This window comes from Pseudorasbora parva, chromosome 10 (assembly GCF_024679245.1).
Source record: "Pseudorasbora parva isolate DD20220531a chromosome 10, ASM2467924v1, whole genome shotgun sequence".
NCBI lineage: Eukaryota > Metazoa > Chordata > Actinopteri > Cypriniformes > Gobionidae > Pseudorasbora > Pseudorasbora parva.
In genome coordinates this window covers 43,740,015-43,759,635 of record NC_090181.1, presented here as the reverse complement: position 1 = coordinate 43,759,635, position 19,621 = coordinate 43,740,015, and the positions used below count along the sequence as shown (strand labels likewise).

Below are 19,621 nucleotides of genomic sequence, written 5' to 3'. Positions count from 1 at the left end.
TGTGCAAGTCCAAGCGAAAGAGAACTCAATTTGGTGTTAAATTGCTAGATTAATCAACTCATTATTAGTAACAGCCCTAAAGTCTATAGGGGGGTTTTCACACCAGGTTGTTCCAGGAACTCGCCACCAGGATGTGTCCCAAGAACTTCTTGTTCTTTTGGGGCCCTTTTCCTGGTTACATTCGCACTGGAAGTAGGAACTGAATGACGTTATCTATGCCTTTTTTTTGACAGTGTGGCGGACTTTTATTTTGATGACACTGAGAACGCCTGAGTACCGAGAGCTCCCATCCTCCATCTTCATTAGTTTAAGAGCCGTTTAACTGGCCTGTCTAATACGCAATTAGATAGAACTGTTATACAAAGAAAGTAGACCGTATATTAAAAAGTATTAGCATTTGCTGTGTGGTTGATGTCTAATGTCTCTAGCTGAGCAGAAATGCATAATACTGTTTAGCTTGGTCCCCTCAAAGTCGTGTCGGATTTTCTGCTTAGCGTAAAGGATTGAGAGGCCCATCTATCACTGTTTGTAGAGTTAGTTTGTGGAGTAAATATATAGGTTATAGTCATAAACCATCCCCATTCCTCTTAAATAGGGCACTATCTGAGGGGACAGCCATTTGTAGTGGTGTCCGAAAACATTGTGGATGCATTTCGAGTGCATTTAATCAATCCCACAATGCAAAGCAATAACGAGTGACTGATGTATGTTCAACAGCTAGAGAATACCCATAATTCACTGAGAGTCGCACGTCAAATGATTCCCGCTTCTGACCAGACAATGGTGCCCGTAGTTCAATCATCCATCCATGCATTTTCCAATCCTCTGGTCCAATGTGGGTACAGTGTAATATCATACATGCATACATTCCTTTTTAATTGATTATTTAATTGTTTAAATGTTTAAACAGTTTCCATGACAGAGTTCAAGATAAACACTAAGTTTTAAAGGGTCCATATACACACATGGGGAGTGATGGGGAGGAGCTGTGGAGAGGGAGGAGCTGTGAAGGGGAGGAGCTGTGGAGGGGGAGGAGCTGTGGAGGAGCTGTGATGGGGAGGAGCTGTGAAGGGGAGGAGCTGTGGAGAGGGAGGAGCTGTGATGGGGAGGAGCTGTGGAGAGGGAGGAGCTGTGAAGGGGAGGAGCTGTGGAGGGGGAGGAGCTGTGAAGGGGAGGAGCTGTGGAGGGGGAGGAGCTGTGATGGGAAGGAGCTGTGGAGGGGGAGTGACCTGTGGGTTGTACTTGTTCAAATTTTCAGGCTAAGTCAACGTTTTTTTAAAACTCCCTACTGCAGCTTTAACAGTGTAAATATGGTGAGTGCTGGTGTTTTGCATGAGCATAGGCGTACACTTACGTCACTGGTAGCTAGCATTGTGCTGGGTTACACACTACTCTGAAGTAGTTGCTAATTTAGTTCCCCCTAACTAAAATGGTTCCTAGTTACTGTGGTGCGAACATGGAAAAAAGCCATTTTGCCAATAGAAACTATGAAAAGGTTAATTTAGCACAAACGTCCCTTATACATCAACGCTTTAATATCAAGGCCAATACTGTACAATCTAAACATAAGGGAATATAAAAAGATCCTATTCACAATGTGAATTCATTCAGATTCACAATTTGACACTGTTCAATTTGCTGGCTACATGCATGAAATATTTACACCTTTCTAACTTTGGATTTAAGGAGAAAACTTTTGTGGCGATTTTTGCCCATGGTGTGGACATGTGCCTTAGATGGGATGCCGTTTGTTTTCATTTGTGCTCAATTTCTGATCCTGAGTCTAGTCTCGTTTCTATGTTTTCCCAGTGCTTTCCTTCTGTCCTTCCCTTTCTCTCTGTCGTCTTTTAGAGATCCCACAGCCTCTAAATCTTCATTAGAGGAGCAAATGAAGCCTAAAACCACTGGCAGGAAAACGGGCAAAAGCAGCGGCTGCCCCTGAGATAAAACATAACAGAAGTCAATGACAGGGGAAACGAGGGTCCTTTATGATGTACTGCACACTTGGGGACTCCAAATGCACAAGCAAAACAGATCAGAGATTCAGTTTCCTGTCATCATTAGTGGCTTCCGCACTGGAGGAATGTTTTTATAGTTTCTATAACTATTGTCTGAAGTACCTGCTTTCTGGTGTGTTCGCACCACAGGAACTGGGAGTGATTTTTAGTTATAGGTACGCCTTTTGGTGGGACTAAATTAGCTCGTACTTCAGAGGGATGCAACAATACAGTTAGCCCACGGTTCAATACATACCTCGGTTTTTAACCACGGTTTTTGGTTTGGTTCGGTTTTTTGCCATTCTATTCTTAGGCGACAGGAACAGAAAAAGGTTAAGGAGATTTTGCAATATTTTTTCTTTATTTTACTAAAAGATTACAGTGACTACAAGACTACAGTAATGTTAATAACCGCATGCATGAACGTGATTTCTGCCCGAGTCCTATTTTCCACCGGCTGTGATGAGAAGACCACATCTCCCAAGATGCTGCGCTCACACTTTGCATCATCAAACTACGATTTGTTTTGAATAGGCGCCCTCCAGTGGACAGAAAGCTGCATAGTGCACCTTTAAAGGGTTAGTTCACCCAAAAATGAAATTGATGTCATTAACTCCTCCCCCTAATGTTGTTCCTCACCCGTAAGACCTCCGTTCATCTTCACACACAGTTTAAGATATTTTATATTTAGTCCGAGAGCGTATGCAAGTGTATGCACACTATACTGTCCATGTCCAGAAAGGGAATAAAAACATCACAGTAGTCCATATGAGACATCAGTGGGTTAATTAGAGTCTCTTGAAGCATCCAAAATACATTTTGGTCCAAAAATAACAAAAACTACGACTTTATTCAGCATAGTCTTCTCTTCCGCGTTTGTTTTCAACCCTCAAATAAAGATTCAAACGGTCATGAATCAGCTGTAACTGAAGAAAATAACTGTCAGTTTTACCCTTCCAGTAAAACTTTAACTTTTCAATGTTGGCAAATGACCATGATATAAGCGGGATAATCCACGTACATGGCTAGATGTGCATTAAACAATTTGAATGCCCTTCGCTAACGCTTCCGGTGGTTCTTAGCCTCCACGGTGTGCATTATTTTTCAATAGATCAACAGCCCAGAGTCAAAAAAATGTCATGCGTATCCTTTAAGTTGCTTTAAGTTTTTTTTTTTTTTTTTAGTCCTGAAATTTCCGTTATTAAGGTTAACTATGCGAAGTGAAATGGAACTGTAATACGGTCAAGAGAGCTGCCTGGAACTACGTTTGCTGTACATTAACTGCGTTTCCCAGAAAATAACTGCACACCTCAGAATGTTCATCAGCCAATCAGATTCAAGCATTCAACGGCCCTGTAGTATAAAGAGCTGTAATGCGGTCAAGACCTGCTGGAACTACTTTAGCCGTACGTTTCCCTGAAAATTACTGCACACCTCAGAACGTTCATCAGCCAACCAGATTCAAGCATCGATTCGGCGATGCATCGCGATGCGGGGCATGAACGATTCAGCATCGATGCGGCAAAGTGCCATAATCGATTATGTCACTGTTTATTTTCTGGCAGACGATAAAGTTGTGAAGTTTCAAATACTTCCGGTTCCGGGAGAATAACAACAACAACAAGGAAGATGGCTGAGGCGGAGGGAGATGACCGCGATAGACAGGTTATTAAAAACGCGCTAACGCGGTAACAACCCGATGTGTAGGATTGTATATATTTTTTGCACAATAATAAATTAATCTATTATGACGAAATATGCCGCAATTCACCTTTATTCCACAAGGTGGCAATGTCTGATACCCAATGATGAAGTGACGTTTCACTCATAGTTACCTCTGACAGAAAACGAAACAATAATTATAATCTGCAAAACTTGAAATGACTCAGTAATTTACTTCAGAGAGCAAGTACTAAACACAATCATATGTTAGTGTCACTGTCTCTTGATGATGGATGTGGTCAAGAAGCTGTCAGTGATCAAAATATTGATTTTGAAGACGTTGAAAATGAGTTTGGAGAATATGCTGGAGATCGCGAATATGAGGCAGATGCTGGTAAACTGGTAAACGAGCTCTGACGAGGTCATATGATGATGGTATTAAACATCTGCTCAAACTGAATCCTTCCAAGCTCCAAAAGGTAACGAAATAGGTTTAATTTTATTCTTCTGTAGCTGTTACTCTAAAATCAGGAGTTTTATATATTATCACGACAGGTAGAGGTCTATCCATGTTAAATATAGATCTGGGTCGCTAACGACCTGAATATGTAAGAATGTTTGGTGAAACAGTCATGCATTTAAGGGTAATTGCATTTTATTTAATTTTATTTAATTACATTTTATTTTATTTAATAACTTTTATGTCAAAGATACAGGAGACACATAGCAGCCAATATAATCTGTTGTTTAATATCTGCTTGTATTGCCTCATGACTGATGAAAAATTTGCTTTGTGTGCAGTAGAATTTTGATGCATCACAATGCATCGTAGAATCGAATTGAATCGAATCGTTACCTGGTGAATCGTAATCGAATCGAATCGAATCGTGAAGGCAGTGCCAATGCACACCCCTACTGTTAAAGTTACACTGTGTGATATTTTCTAGCGGTGACAAGGTATATGGCCGTACAGTTTCTGTTCCTCTCAATTCTGATTTCGTTTTAACTCCTACAGTGGCTGATTTAGTCCAAGGAACATCAGTACTATGGTCTGGCAAAAGGAAGAGGCTCATTTAAAATGTTCATAAGGTTTCATCAACACCATCAGATATTTATAGAATCGTTATTAAAAATCAATCAATATCAAAGTCAGTCTTGTGACTTTAAATCTGCTAGTTCAACAAAATCACACAAGATTGGGTGATTTTAATGTAAGTAATTATGCTTATACTTATGGTATCTTCAGTAGATAATCAGTTTGAAACCATTTTGTATATAAATGCTAGAATTATATATATTTATATAAATGATTTTTGTATCTGATACTGTTAAAAAAAAACTACAAAAATGGAAACGACAACCATGGAGATGAAAACCAACATCCTTCCACTTTAAAACTGTCATTGTAAATGTAAATGTTAGCTGTCTTTTGCAACTCTCTCACTCACTGAACACGTATGGGCTGCACTGAGAGAGAGTCAGTCCTTTGTGGCAAAGAAAATAAGATAGATAACAATATTATGAACAGCTGGAGAGGAAGTCCGGATGGTGCCGCGAGAAATAAGACCAAGATTAAGAGCCAAAAATAATCACTGGAACCCCTTACGGAGAAGACAAGAGCCAGACCAGAAGAAAAGAGAGAAATGAGCAGACAAGGGGAAATGAGCGGCTGAGGCTTCAGTGATTTTCTAACGGCACATGTTGTGTTGTATGTGAGACTGTGCTTCTGTCTGAGCAGTTCTCACTCGGGGAGGATAGATCTGGATCAGTATGTGCTTCGACACTGGTCCTAGTTCTAGACCATATTATCAGTTATCCTGTACGTAAAACGTGTAAAATAATAATAAGAATAATAATACACACACACACACACACACACACACACACACACACACACACACACACACACACACACACACACACACACACACACACACACACACACACACACACACACACACACACACACACACACACACACACACACACACACACACACACACAGATTTAAATCAATGAAAATAAAAAAATAAATGAAATTAAAGGTGTCATGAACTGGCTTTTCTTTTTTTATTCTGTCGTCAAAGGTCACCTAATGACACGTGTGGTTTTTACATTCAAAATCATCATAACTAATCAGTAATAAGCTATTTTCTACACTGGTTTTGAGGCTCTCTCCTGAACGCTGGGTTCTGATGGGCGTGACGCACTGGAGACTTGGAAGTAAACGCCCACGGCTAGGATTGGAGAAGATTTGCATATTTAATGAGCTTCAGCTCCACTGTTATATCTAGCCCCTGTCAGTTCAGTTCACATGAGGGAGAGATTATTTTGAAAGCGGCAACTGCAATTTGTCTTTATCAAACAAACACAATCATTTATTTCTCATCCAACCGCAATTGTATTATGGCCCGCACCTGCACGGATGGTTGATAAAGGCATGAACCGCGCACTCACACACACACACACACACACACACACACACACACACACACACACACACACACACACACACACACTCACACGTGCGTGCCCAGATCAAGAAAGAATTTCAGCCGATGGGCGTACGTTTCGCTAGCCCGTCTGGTACAGCCCCGGGACTAGTACTATTACATATAAAAAAGAAGTGTTACTCACATAAGTGTGTTGCACCATTCCTGTCGGATACAATATAGAAGGCACAGCGTTGTCTGCAAATCCAGCACTTGAGACTTGCTTACAAACAATTCTGCCATGAAATGAAGCGAACACACAAACGTTCCACAATATCTTGCTATCTTCTTCCACATGTTTATTGCTGCTGGCTAGCGAGCCGATCATCTGCATGAGTCGGTGGGCGGGGCTACTGAATTACACGTTCTGTAGAGGCGTGTTTCGTCACGCTATGACGTAAGAATGAAGCTCACGATCGTGTTATGGGCCTGGTGTCTATAAAAGCTTTTCTTTGACTAAAAAGGAAGTTTTCAGCTCTAAAATTTATAGGATATTCTTATATCACCATGACCTTATATATTAAAAGCTCAAGGGAAAGTTGATTTCTCAATTCATCACCCCTTTAAAACAAAACAAACAAAAATAAAAAATAAATAAACGAATAAAACAAAACATAACAATTAAATTAAATACAAAAATAAATAAAAATAAACAACAAACAAATAAAAAAATTCAATAAAAAAGAGGAAAAAATAAATCAATAGAAGAAAACAATTAAGTTAATTTTAAGATTTATGTATTTGAATTAATATTCCCATCCATTTGATAACATGGTTTTAAAGTGTATGTAAGACTGTGGCCAAAACTGGTACTGCAATCACTTTCAAATGGCTGTAGAACGGTGTATCCCTCTCCCTCTCCCCCTGACTCGAGGTTGCCAGATTGGCTGCAGGATCATCAGGAACGTTGGTAGATTTGCAGCTGTGGTAACTAGAGCAGATCTGGCAACCCAGATGCCCAAACACTACTGACTTCATGATTGGTCGATAGGTGGAGGGTGGAGCTTCAGGCCAAAACACATGTCAACATCAACATCAGTTGAGGGCTGCAACAACAACTTTTAAATGACAATATCCCGGCCAGACTACCGTAGGCAGTGATATAAATATTTGAAATGAACGTCTAGTGACATATCAGGGCCATTTTATGATTAATTGAAATACATTTCTTACATACAGTTCCTTTAACATTAACAAACTAATAAACTTAATAAAAAGAGTTATATTTGTCAGTCACAGATAAATGAAACGACAGCATAGTTTATTAACTCTTATTTGAATTCGATTTAATTTCTATTTATAAAACCTATTTGATTTTATTTAAAGTCATATTTTAAAAATCCATTAGTTGAGATTGCTTAGAATCTGAATAAATCTGCTCATTGTGAAAACAATTACATTTATTTAGTAATCATTTTTCTAGTTACTAGTTGTATTTAAGATATTAGAAACAGTAACATCATGATTTTCTATAAAGCTACTTTGAAACTGTGTATTATGAAAAGCGCTATACAAATAAATTTGACCCGACATAAAATCTTAATGCTCAATATCAGCACTGTACTCCTGGCTTAAAGTTAAACAACCAGACAAATTCACATGCGTAATTGCACATTATATTATTATTTACAGTGAAGTTTAAAGTTAAATGACCACATGACCTCAACAAGTATGTGACGTAAATCAGCATAACATGTCAACACACAGCGATGTTTCTCCCTCCTCGGGTTTAACACGGCACAAAGAAAAGCCAAACAGATGTGGTGAAGCAGAAAATGACCATATTTGGAAACACATCTTCTTATCGAAGGGTAAATCAAGCATACTAAAAAATTAAATGGCATGATGAGGTCTGTTTTTTTTTCCAGTCCATATTTCTTATTGAAACAGTGAGTTTGGGTGGGACGTGTCAGATTACCGTTTAATTGCCAATATTTTTACCTAATATAATTTTTTGTCAGCCATGGATTTATCAAGGCTTAAAGGGATCCCCTGGTGTTGAGACTTGTATGGCTTAATATAACATAAATGATGTCTCTTACTGAATTATGTAGTAGAAAACCCATGAAAGATCTACGTTATTTAAAAAATCGATTTTATATTTGGACCATGGGCGGCGCCATCTTATTTGCGTTCTAGGTTGATGACGTAGAGTGGTTGCACTCCTCAATCAGCTGGCATTACCCGTAGCTATTTTTACCACAACGCAACTCGAAAATTGTTTCAGAGTTAAACAAAACCAATGAATTCCTTTGTAATTGTACTTAAAACACACTCAAACATACATGTGCACACAAACTCACCTACACAAGTCACAAACAGATCGGCGGGCGCGCACACGACAGGCTCTGTCTCAATCGAGATGTTGGGCTGCTCAGTCTCCACGACAGGGGCTGAATCTGAAATCGACCCTATACCCTTAAATAGGGCATTATTTGAAGGGACGGACATTTGTAGTGTTGTCCGACACCATAGTGGACATGTTCGAGTGCAGTCATTCAGTCTCACGTTCCACCGCAATAACGAGTAAAGCCGATTTACAAACAGCTGTCCGACTTCACGCACCCAAACATACATGTGCACACAAACTCTCTCTCTCACACAGACTCACACACACCCCAACAGATCGGCGCGAACACACACCCCAACAGATCGGCGCGAACACACACACACCCCAACAGATCGGCCCGAACACACACACACACGCACGCACTGCGCGCGCATACATAACCCTCAATCTATTCCCTGTGTTGATATCCTGTTCAACACATCCTGTTCCCTAGATAGACTGTTGATAGTAGATTAACTATAATGCCTAATGTGACCAGCAGAGGGAAATATCTAGGTAGGACGATGGGATAAAGTAACGTGAGGAAGAGAGGCAGGATGTTTTGGTGATGATGCATGCGATTGAGACAGAGCAGTCAGGTGTGTGTGCGCGCCCGCCGATCTGTTTGTGTTGTGTAGGTGAGTTTGTGTGCACATGTATGTTTGAGTGTGTTTTAAGTATAATTACAAAGCAATTCATTGGTTTTGTTTAACTCTGAAACAATTTTCGAGTTGCGTTGTGGTAAAAATAGCTACGGGTAACGCCAGCTGATTGAGGAGTGCAACCACTCTACGTCATCAACCTAGAACGCAAACAAAATGGCGCCGCCCATGGTCCAAATATAAAATCGATTTTTTAAATAACGTAGATCTTTCATGGGTTTTCTACCACATAATTCAGTAAGAGACATCATTTATGTTATATTAAGCCATACAAGTCTCAACACCATGGGATCCCTTTAAGGGCACATGGTCATAAACAAATTATATAATCAGCAAGTCGTGGCAACTTATGTTTTTACATTACTTTCAGCAATTACACTTTTTTTTAATATTTAAGGTATATTATATTGAGTTTATTATAATTTATGTTAAAAATTACGCACTTGAAGTATAATATTTGATCGTACTTAAAAAAAATGTAAAGGCAGCAAATATCTAAATGCTCTTAAATCATGATACATTTCCTTCAGAAGTAAAATGGCTTAAGATATCAAGCTTTGTAATCTGTCAGACAGGAAAAATAACCTTAATTTAAAGGGAGAATAAGTAAGGGATAATGTACACCCAGCCGGTTGTTAACGCAGAATAAACCCCGACAGAGTGATCAGGACCCTATTAGGACCCCGACATATCTATATTAAAAACGTTATAAAGGAAACCTGCCTTGTCTTCCATTGTAACCCACGGCTGTTTAAGCCACAAGATGGCGCCAGCGTTAAGAATAGAAGTAGTATCGGTCAAGATATCTCGTAGTACCCGGATGAGCGGGTGTTATCTGGAAATAACGTACCGCTGGAATGCGCGATTGACCAATCAGAATCAAGTATTTCACAGAGCCGTGTAATAATATTCATTAATTCACTTAATTCTGATACATTTTTCAGACTTAATATCTTAAGTCATTTTGTTTCTCAAATAAATGCAATTTGAAAACAAGGCAAACATGCAGAATTTGTTTGCAGTGTAATAAATGTATGCCTTGAATGCAATTTTAGTCACTTTGGATAAATGTGCCTGCCAAATGCAAACATGTAAATGTCTTTGTTAACACACACACTGGGTCTTTAAGAGCGATACAATGCAGTGTCTGTGTCTGTCTCACTATACACAGAGGACTAATCCTGTGTGTGTGTCAGTGATTCTAAACCTCACACACGTTTCTCTTCTTGATCTGGCCTGTGAAGTCCAGGATCTGGGGATTAAAGCTCAAGCTTCCACACTACAGGCTGCCTCTTCACTAACCTAGAGAAACTCACCACACACACACACACGCAGTGTATCCTTGTCATCCAGTGAAGGACGTGGGCACAGCAGGCAAGGCTGTGCGTCTCAGGCCTGTCTGCATGTGTCTGACGCTTGTGTTCAGAGGTAAATCAGTGAGGCAGTAATTTTAGGCCCCTAGGGCTACAGCTGGCACTTCATGCTCCCTGATACAGCACTGCACTGGACTGCACACACACACACACACACGCACACACGCATGCACGCACGCACACGTACTTGTATATGTTTAGGCGTAACTCTCCATTATAGACATACTTTGCAAAGAAAACTTTCTGCATTTTTTTTTTTAATAATAAAAAAAACCTAACTACCAGTTTAGTATGTTTATTAAGTAATTTGGTTTACGAGGACAGAGGAAAGTGTTCTCATAAACCATGTTTACATTTTAATATGTCATGATTAACAATTGTGTTCACTTAAACCATATATACAAGAACACAAACACACGCTAACTGACAACACACAAACACACACACGTTTGTTTAGCTATTCAAATGGGAACACTGCAGTTACTTAAAGGGCCCTATTTTAACGATCTGAGCGCATGCCCGAAGTGCACCTGTGCCATGCGCTTCAATGTCCAATCCACTTTTGCTAGTTTAGCGACAGGAAAAATGGTCAGCGCTCCAGGCATATGGTTCAAAAGGGTTGTCCCTAGCCTCTTAATGGGTGTGTTGGGCATAACGTGCAATTAAACAATCAGCGTCTCATCTCGCATTCCCTTTAAAAGCCAGTTGTGCTCACACAATGGCGGATTCGCTATTTACCTGGAGGAATTTATGAGCGTTTTTATTTTATTTTTTATATTTAAATATTTGTGTGTAATAAGAACAGTGTTTTTTGCACCCACCCTAGGCACATATCACTAACATGCCCTTTAAATAACACTAAAAATACTGCGTTATTTTTAATATTGCGTTAAATATATACTGCGTTAAAAGCAGGTTTTTGTTGGTCAATGGCGCATTCGTTTTCAGTTCCACAAAATAGCAATGCTCTAACAATGCACCTAAACACACTTGGTTTTCAGACCCATGGGTGAACAGATGGCTCGAGTGCATCTGCTATTTAAACAACGTGGAAATTATAATTGCACCAGGCTGAAACTAGCAGAAACTAGCAGTCACGCCTGGCACTGCATTGCACTGGGTATATGATAGATCCTACAGTGTCTCAGATAGAGATGGGCAATGTGATGGGATATATAGGGTTCTATATCTATCTTCCTAATGAAGATTTTTTTGTTGAAAGCTGATGGCTGAGAAAGGCTTCAGAAAGGCCTCCTCACAAGAAAGACCACTCACAAGACCCATAAAAGGCACTAAAGACTTCGTTACAAAGTCCATCTCACTACAGTGGCTGTACAATAATTTTACAATGTGACGAAAATAGTTATTGTGCGCACAAAAATCAAAATAACGATATAATCCACCAAATTATTGACGTGAACTTGACGCATGCGGGAGAATATGACGCAGCTCTGCCGTTCGAATCATTGCAAATACATGACCCGGAAGAGGAGGAGCGCCGCTATCGCGCGAGTTCACGTCCGAGACATACACGGAAGACAATATCTTGGCAGATAAAGTCATTATTTTGATTTTTTTTGCGCACAAAAACTGTTCTCGCCGCTTGGTACAATTATTGTACAGCCACTGTAGTGAGATGGACTTTGTAACAAAGTCTTTAGTGCCTTTTATGGGTCATGTGAGTGGGTCAGTCGAAATGTACTAAATCCCAATGGAGGCCTTTCTGAAGCCTTTCTCAGCCATCAGCTTTCAACAAAAATATCTTCATTTGTGTTCTGAAGATGAACAAAGGTGTTACAGGTGTCCAACGACATGAGGGTGAGTAATTAATGAAATAATTTTCATTTTTGGGTGAACTAACCCTTTAATGTCTTGACAAATTCCCTTAATCATCATCACAATGAGTAAAACCAAAGAATATAGTACTGATGTGCAGAAAAAGATTGTTGAGCTTCTCTAAATTGAAAGTGGCTGAGTGGCTTGAGTGGACAAAGACTCAAGATAACAGATGGAGAATCGCAGAGATAAGTTGAGTCAGGAGCTCCTTGAGCTCAGGAAACCTAAAAAGAAAATAATCAATAGAAGGTGAGCGATGAACTGAAGAGAAGAGATGAACCCTATAGAAGATGAGTGATGAACTGAAGAGAAGAGCTGGACCCTATAGAAGATGAGTGATGAACTAAAGAGAAGAGCTGAACCCTAAAGAAGATGAGTGATGAACTGAAGAGAAGAGCTGAACCCTATAGAAGATGAGTGATGAACTGAAGAGGAGAGCTGAACCCTATAGAAGATGAGTGATGAACTGAAGAGAAGAGAAGAGCTGAACCCTATAGAAGATGAGTGATGAACTGAAGAGAAGAGAAGAGCTGAACCCTATAGAAGATGAGTGATGAACTGAAGAGAAGAGCTGAACCCTTTGGAAAATGAGTGATGAACTGAAGAGAAGAGCTGAACCCTTTGGAAGATGAGTGATGAACTGAAGAGAAGAGCTGAACCCTATAGAAGATGAGTGATGAACTGAAGAGAAGAGCTGAACCCAATAGAAGATGAGCGATGAACTGAAGAGAAGAGCTGAACCCTATAGATGATGAGTGATGAACTGAAGAGAAGAGCTGAACCCTTTGGAAGATAAGTGATGAACTGAAGAGAAGAGCTGAACCCTATAGAAAATGAGTGATGAACTGAAGAGAAGAGCTGAACCCTATAGAAGATGAGTGATGAACTGAAGAGAAGAGCTGAACCCTATAGAAGATGAGTGATGAACTGAAGAGAAGAGCTGAACCCTATATAAGATGAGTGATGAACTGAAGAGAAGAGCTGAACCCTATAGAAGATGAGTGATGAACTGAAGAGAAGAGCTGAACCCTATATAAGATGAGTGATGAACTGAAGAGAAGAGCTGAACCCTATAGAAGATGAGCGATGAACTGAAGAGAAGAGCTGAACCCTATAGAAGATGAGCGATGAACTGAAGAGAAGAGCTGAACCCTATAGAAGATGAGCGATGAACTGAAGAGAAGAGCTGAACCCTATAGAAGATGAGTGATGAACTGAAGAGAAGAGCTGAACCCTATAGAAGATGAGTGATGAACTGAAGAGAAGAGCTGAACCCTATAGAAGATGAGTGATGAACTGAAGAGAAGAGCTGAACCCTATAGAAGATGAGTGATGAACTGAAGAGAAGAGCTGAACCCTATAGAAGATGAGTGATGAACTGAGAAGAAGAGCTGAACCGTATAGAAGATGAGTGATGAACTGAAGAGAAGAGCTGAACCCTATAGAAGATGAGCGATGAACTGAAGAGAAGAGCTGAACCCTATAGAAGATGAGTGATGAACTGAAGAGAAGAGCTGAACCCTATAGAAGATGAGTGATGAACTGAAGAGAAGAGCTGAACCCTATAGAAGATGAGCGATGAACTGAAGAGAAGAGCTGAAACCTATTGAAGATGAACGATGAACTGAAGAGAAGAGCTGAACCCTATAGAAGATGAGTGATGAACTGAAGAGAAGAGCTGAACCCTATAGAAGATGAGTGATGAACTGAAGAGAAGAGCTGAACCCTATAGAAGATGAGTGATGAACTGAAGAGAAGAGCTGAACCCTATAGAAGATGAGTGATGAACTGAAGAGAAGAGCTGAAACCTATAGATGATGAGTGATGAACTGAAGAGAAGAGCTGAACCCTATAGAAGATGAGCGATGAACTGAAGAGAAGAGCTGAACCCAATAGAAGATGAGTGATGAACTGAAGAGAAGAGCTGAACCCTATAGAAGATGAGTGATGAACTGAAGAGAAGAGCTGAACCCTATAGAAGATGAGCGATGAACTAAAAAGAAGAGCTGAACCCAATAGAAGATGAGTGATGAACTGAAGAGAAGAGCTGAACCCTATAGAAGATGAGTGATGAACTGAAGAGAAGAGCTGAACCCTATAGAAGATGAGTGATGAACTGAAGAGAAGAGCTGAACCCTATAGATGATGAGTGATGAACTGAAGAGAAGAGCTGAACCCTATAGAAGATGAGCGATGAACTGAAGAGAAGAGCTGAACCCTATAGAAGATGAGCGATGAACTGAAAAGAAGAGCTGAACCCAATAGAAGATGAGTGATGAACTGAAGAGAAGAGCTGAACCCTATAGAAGATGAGTGATGAACTGAAAAGAAGAGCTGAACCCAATAGAAGATGAGTGATGAACTGAAGAGAAGAGCTGAACCCTATAGAAGATGAGTGATGAACTGGAGAGAAGAGCTGAACCCTATAGAAGATGAGTGATGAACTGGAGAGAAGAGCTGAACCCTATAGATGATGAGTGATGAACTGAAGAGAAGAGCTGAACCCTATAGAAGATGAGTGATGAACTGAAGAGAAGAGCTGAACCCTATAGAAGATGAGTGATGAACTGAAGAGAAGAGCTGAACCCTATAGATGATGAGTGATGAACTGAAGAGATGAGCTGAACCCTATAGAAGATGAGTGATGAACTGAAGAGAAGAGCTGAACCCTATAGAAGATGAGCGATGAACTGAAGAGAAGAGCTGAACCCTATAGAAGATGAGTGATGAACTGAAGAGAAGAGCTGAACCCTATAGAAGATGAGTGATGAACTGAAGAGAAGAGCTGAACCCTATAGAAGATGAGTGATGAACTGAAGAGAAGAGCTGAACCCTATAGAAGATGAGTGATGAACTGAAGAGAAGAGCTGAACCCTATAGAAGATGAGTGATGAACTGAAGAGAAGAGCTGAACCCTATAGAAGATGAGTGATGAACTGAAGAGAAGAGCTGAACCCTATAGAAGATGAGTGATGAACTGAAGAGAAGAGCTGAACCCTATAGAAGATGAGTGATGAACTGAAGAGAAGAGCTGAACCCTATAGAAGATGAGCGATGAACTGAAGAGAAGAGCTGAACCCTATAGAAGATGAGTGATGAACTGAAGAGAAGAGCTGAACCCTATAGAAGATGAGTGATGAACTGAAGAGAAGAGCTGAACCCTATAGAAGATGAGTGATGAACTGAAGAGAAGAGCTGAACCCTATAGAAGATGAGCGATGAACTGAAGAGAAGAGCTGAACCCTATAGAAGATGAGTGATGAACTGAAGAGAAGAGCTGAACCCTATAGAAGATGAGTGATGAACTGAAGAGAAGAGCTGAACCCTATAGAAGATGAGTGATGAACTGAAGAGAAGAGCTGAACCCTATAGAAGATGAGTGATGAACTGAAGAGAAGAGCTGAACCCTATAGAAGATGAGCGATGAACTGAAGAGAAGAGCTGAACCCTATAGAAGATGAGCGATGAACTGAAGATATTCTGTGTGGAGGAATGATCTCTGATCTCCAAACTCATCAGGCATTATAGGAGAAGACTCTGAGCTGTTATCTTGGGGAAAAGACGTAGCAGTAATTGGGCGCCAATAATTGTGGTCACAATGTGGAACAATCAAAAGGATAAACAATGGAGATTTTTTTCACAGCCATCTTTGCTCATATTTACCAAGGTTACCAATATAAGTGAAGGGCACTGTATATTGTGAGTGACTTCAACAGTACTGTCATACTACACTCTGATCATCTGTTCACCCCTAGTCTCAGAGAAACACTGCAATAGCACAGTTTAGCTCTGATTTTTGCAGTCCTTCCAGTCCAGAACAAATTGTCATAAGCCTTCAGTCATAAAACTCAAAAAGAAATGGAAACGGTGAACAATGCCACTCACCTCCAACTCTCATATTAAAATGTGTACTGTATTCCAGCCTTAACACACAAGACACGTGTCTGTCTCGTCTGAAATTAGTCAAAAATTAAGAGCATGTGAAGGAACAATCATGATCTGCTACTCACAATTAGTCGCTTGAGTCCCAGGAAGTTCTGCTCCACTGAGTTGGCCGAGAGCACCTGTCTCTTCATAGCTGCCTGATCGCCCAAAAAACGCTGCATGAGATCTTTCACCGCGTCACCCTGCAAATCACAGAGATTAAGTTTCTGCTTCGCTTCCTGTTTCAGATCGTTCCCACACTGGGGACAATGAAACAGACTGACAGAGATTATTATTCACTATGTCTTCACTTTTATCTACTGCGGTTTAAAGACACCATGAAATGGACTAGTTTTGGGGTTGGTAAGATTCTAAGGGTGCGTTCACACTTGTAGTTCGGTTCGTTTGGTTCGTTTGGTCCGGACCAAAAAACAAAAACAAACATTATAGTCCTGGTCCGCTTAGCGTTCACACGGGCATTTTTAACAGCGAACCTAAAGTTACCGAACCAAAGGCACAGGGAGACGCTCACAACCTGATTGGTCGGCTTATATGACGTAGGAGCTTGTTTACCGAACATTCAAATCAATGCTGTGTGCGGATTACATGCGCGGGCATTTTATGCGTGTACATATGGCATTATTTTTTACCAGAGAACTCATGAAGAGCTCATGAAATGTTCACAACATTCAAAACAACGCTGTGTGCTGGATTCAACGCAATCATTTTATGCGTGTACATGTGGCATTATTTTTACCCGCTGAGAACTCATGAAGAGCTCATAAAATGTTCAAAACATTCAAAACAGCAGCAGGATTTGCTCCGTTGTGCAGAACAGAGACGGCCGCTGTCGTCTGCACCTGCTAATAATGGGCAACAGGAACTTTGATGAGAAGAGCCAGGTATGCTTTTTGTGTGTTTTTTCTAGCATTTTCGAAACATGCTCGTCTGACCAAATATTGATTAGGCACTTCCTCGTTGCTCTACGTTTGCCCTCTAACGTTAAAGTTTCTCATTTTGGATACACTGATCTTTCCGCGTCGTCAAATCAGCTGCATTATGCGTCGCATCTTGTGACATTACGTCCAGTTTTTGGTCCGTTTACATGTCTTTGGTCCGTGTTGCGTTCATATATCAATCGAACCGCACCAGAGTTCGTTTGGAAGCGGACCGAGACCCATCTTTTTAGCGGTCTCGGTCCGCTTGTTTGGTGCGCACCAGGGTTCGGATGGCAGCGTTCACATATGTTCAAATGAACCGCACTAACCGAGCAATCGCACCAGGGTTCGTTTTAATCGAACCAAACATGACAAGTGTGAACGCACCCTAAGACTCATCTGTTCACCAATGCTGCATTTATTTAATCATAAATACAATAAAAACAGTCATATTGTGAAATATTATTACAGTTCAAAATAACAGTTTTCTATGTAAATATATAGTAAAATGTAAATTATTCCTGTTATCAAAGCTGAATTTTCAACATCATTACTCCAGTCTTCAGTGCCACATGTAAATGTTTTGGTGTTGGTTTAGTTACATTGTGATTTGGTTCTGTTTTCCCTGTTCTGGTTTGCTTGTGTTCCCTAGTTAGTTTCCCTGGTTGTTAATTAGTTCTGCACACCTATTGTGTTTTATCTTGATAACTCTCCCCATGTATTTAAGCCTTGTGTTTCCCTAGTTCCTTTGTCCTATCATCAGTGTCGGTTATTTAATGTGTCCTCCTGTGATCTCCTGTGGATTTAATAAAGGTTTTTTATATATTCCTTTTGTCGTGAGCTTAAAGGTGCAGTGTGTAATATATATGTGGATCTATTGACAGAGATGCAATATAATATACATAACTAGGGCTTGACAAATGGAGTACATTTAACAATATTGCGGGTGAATTATGTGTTTGATGTATATTACGATGTTATGATGAATTAAGCCTTTCTCCATTGACGTTCTATGATGTTCGAAGCATTTCTAAGGATGCTGATTTTCAGAAGGCAGACTGAGATGGAAAACTGGAACATGGGTTTTTGTCACATTAACAACACATCACTGTTTGATAACGTAATCAAGAAAGCAAAAGACTAACCATATCAATTACCGTTATGTGTCTAACGTTGTAGAGAGCAATACCATTGTGCAGCGTTTACTACAGTAACTTGAGTAAAAGTAGACAGAGTGGATCTCAGCTGGAGTGAGTGAGTGGAGGAGGGCTAATTTGCATATTCATGAATCAGTGTATACTAAATGAGTCCTCTGTTTTTTTTTCAACTGTTTGCATTCGCTTAAGACATTACTGACTGTGTTTATGTAAACCTTTTGTGTATTTGACTGTTTAAGCTCAATAAAACATGAAAGATAACTTAGGATAACCTATTCGGACGGGGTTAGTTTAACATGGGGCGGTGAGGGTCATTACCGGCGGAAGATTACCGAGACTTTTACCTTTTGTAGAAAGGTCCGGAAAAATGACCTTGGTTAATACTAATTCTGTTCGAATAGATCCGCTGTAAAAATGGACAATAATATTCCATTATTTCCTGTTTAAAATTATCTTTTGGCGCATTTTGCAAGCATGTAGTTGCTTGAAGAAGCATTTGCTTGCGTTGTAGGTGGTGGGACAACTCTGTAGCAAAAGCAGTATTTTACACATACCATTTAAAGTAAAAAGAAGATCAAAAGCACTTATTAGATGCACAACACTCTTTTTAGCTCTAGGTAAGGGACTATTACCAACACAATCCAATCAGAATCGTTAGACTGGACCTAACTTTTTTACATAACGTGTGTATATAAGCACCTGAACAATCCTCCCTCACATCTCCCCTCCCTCCTCTCCTTTCTGTCAATGGGGGGAGCGGGAGATGTGAGGGAGGATTTTCAGCCGGGACTTTTTACTGCGTCGAGCCGAAGTACTCTCAGAAGTGCTATTCCGTCATACATTATAGTTCTCCTTTTTAATCCGCTTAGAAAAGCGCCACATTTTACTTTATGTCACCATACTTGATCGTTCAACTATTGGTGTAACTGTATTTAAATAGAGAAACGTGGAGGTGTTTGGTCGCTTCTAAATTGATCTCTGTTTGGTACCATAGTGAATGAACTGGGCTTAGTGGGCTAAGCTAAATGATATCAAATCATCACCGCACGTCAGAGAGATTAAGAGCACACACTGAGACGAGAGAGGTGTGTATCAACTCGTTTTAGTTAAGGGAATAACATAGTTTAATATGAAAAAGCGGTGAAGTATCCCTTTAAAAATCTATTCAGACCCTTTGCTGTGACAGTCATATATTTAACTCAGGTGCTGTCATTTTCTTCTGATCATCCTTGAGATGGTTCTTCACCTTCA

The 19,621-nt window shown here is 40.1% G+C and overlaps 1 protein-coding gene across 1 annotated transcript in view; it reads right to left on the bottom strand.

Moving 5' to 3' along the window:
• The window catches only part of trappc12 (trafficking protein particle complex subunit 12), a 43,547-nt gene that overhangs the window by 16,781 nt on the left and 7,145 nt on the right, over positions 1–19,621 (bottom strand). Inside the window, exon 3 of the mRNA XM_067456217.1 lies at positions 16,362–16,478. Coding sequence (XP_067312318.1) covers positions 16,362–16,478 — 117 coding nt within the window. The remainder of the gene's footprint in view (positions 1–16,361; positions 16,479–19,621) is intronic.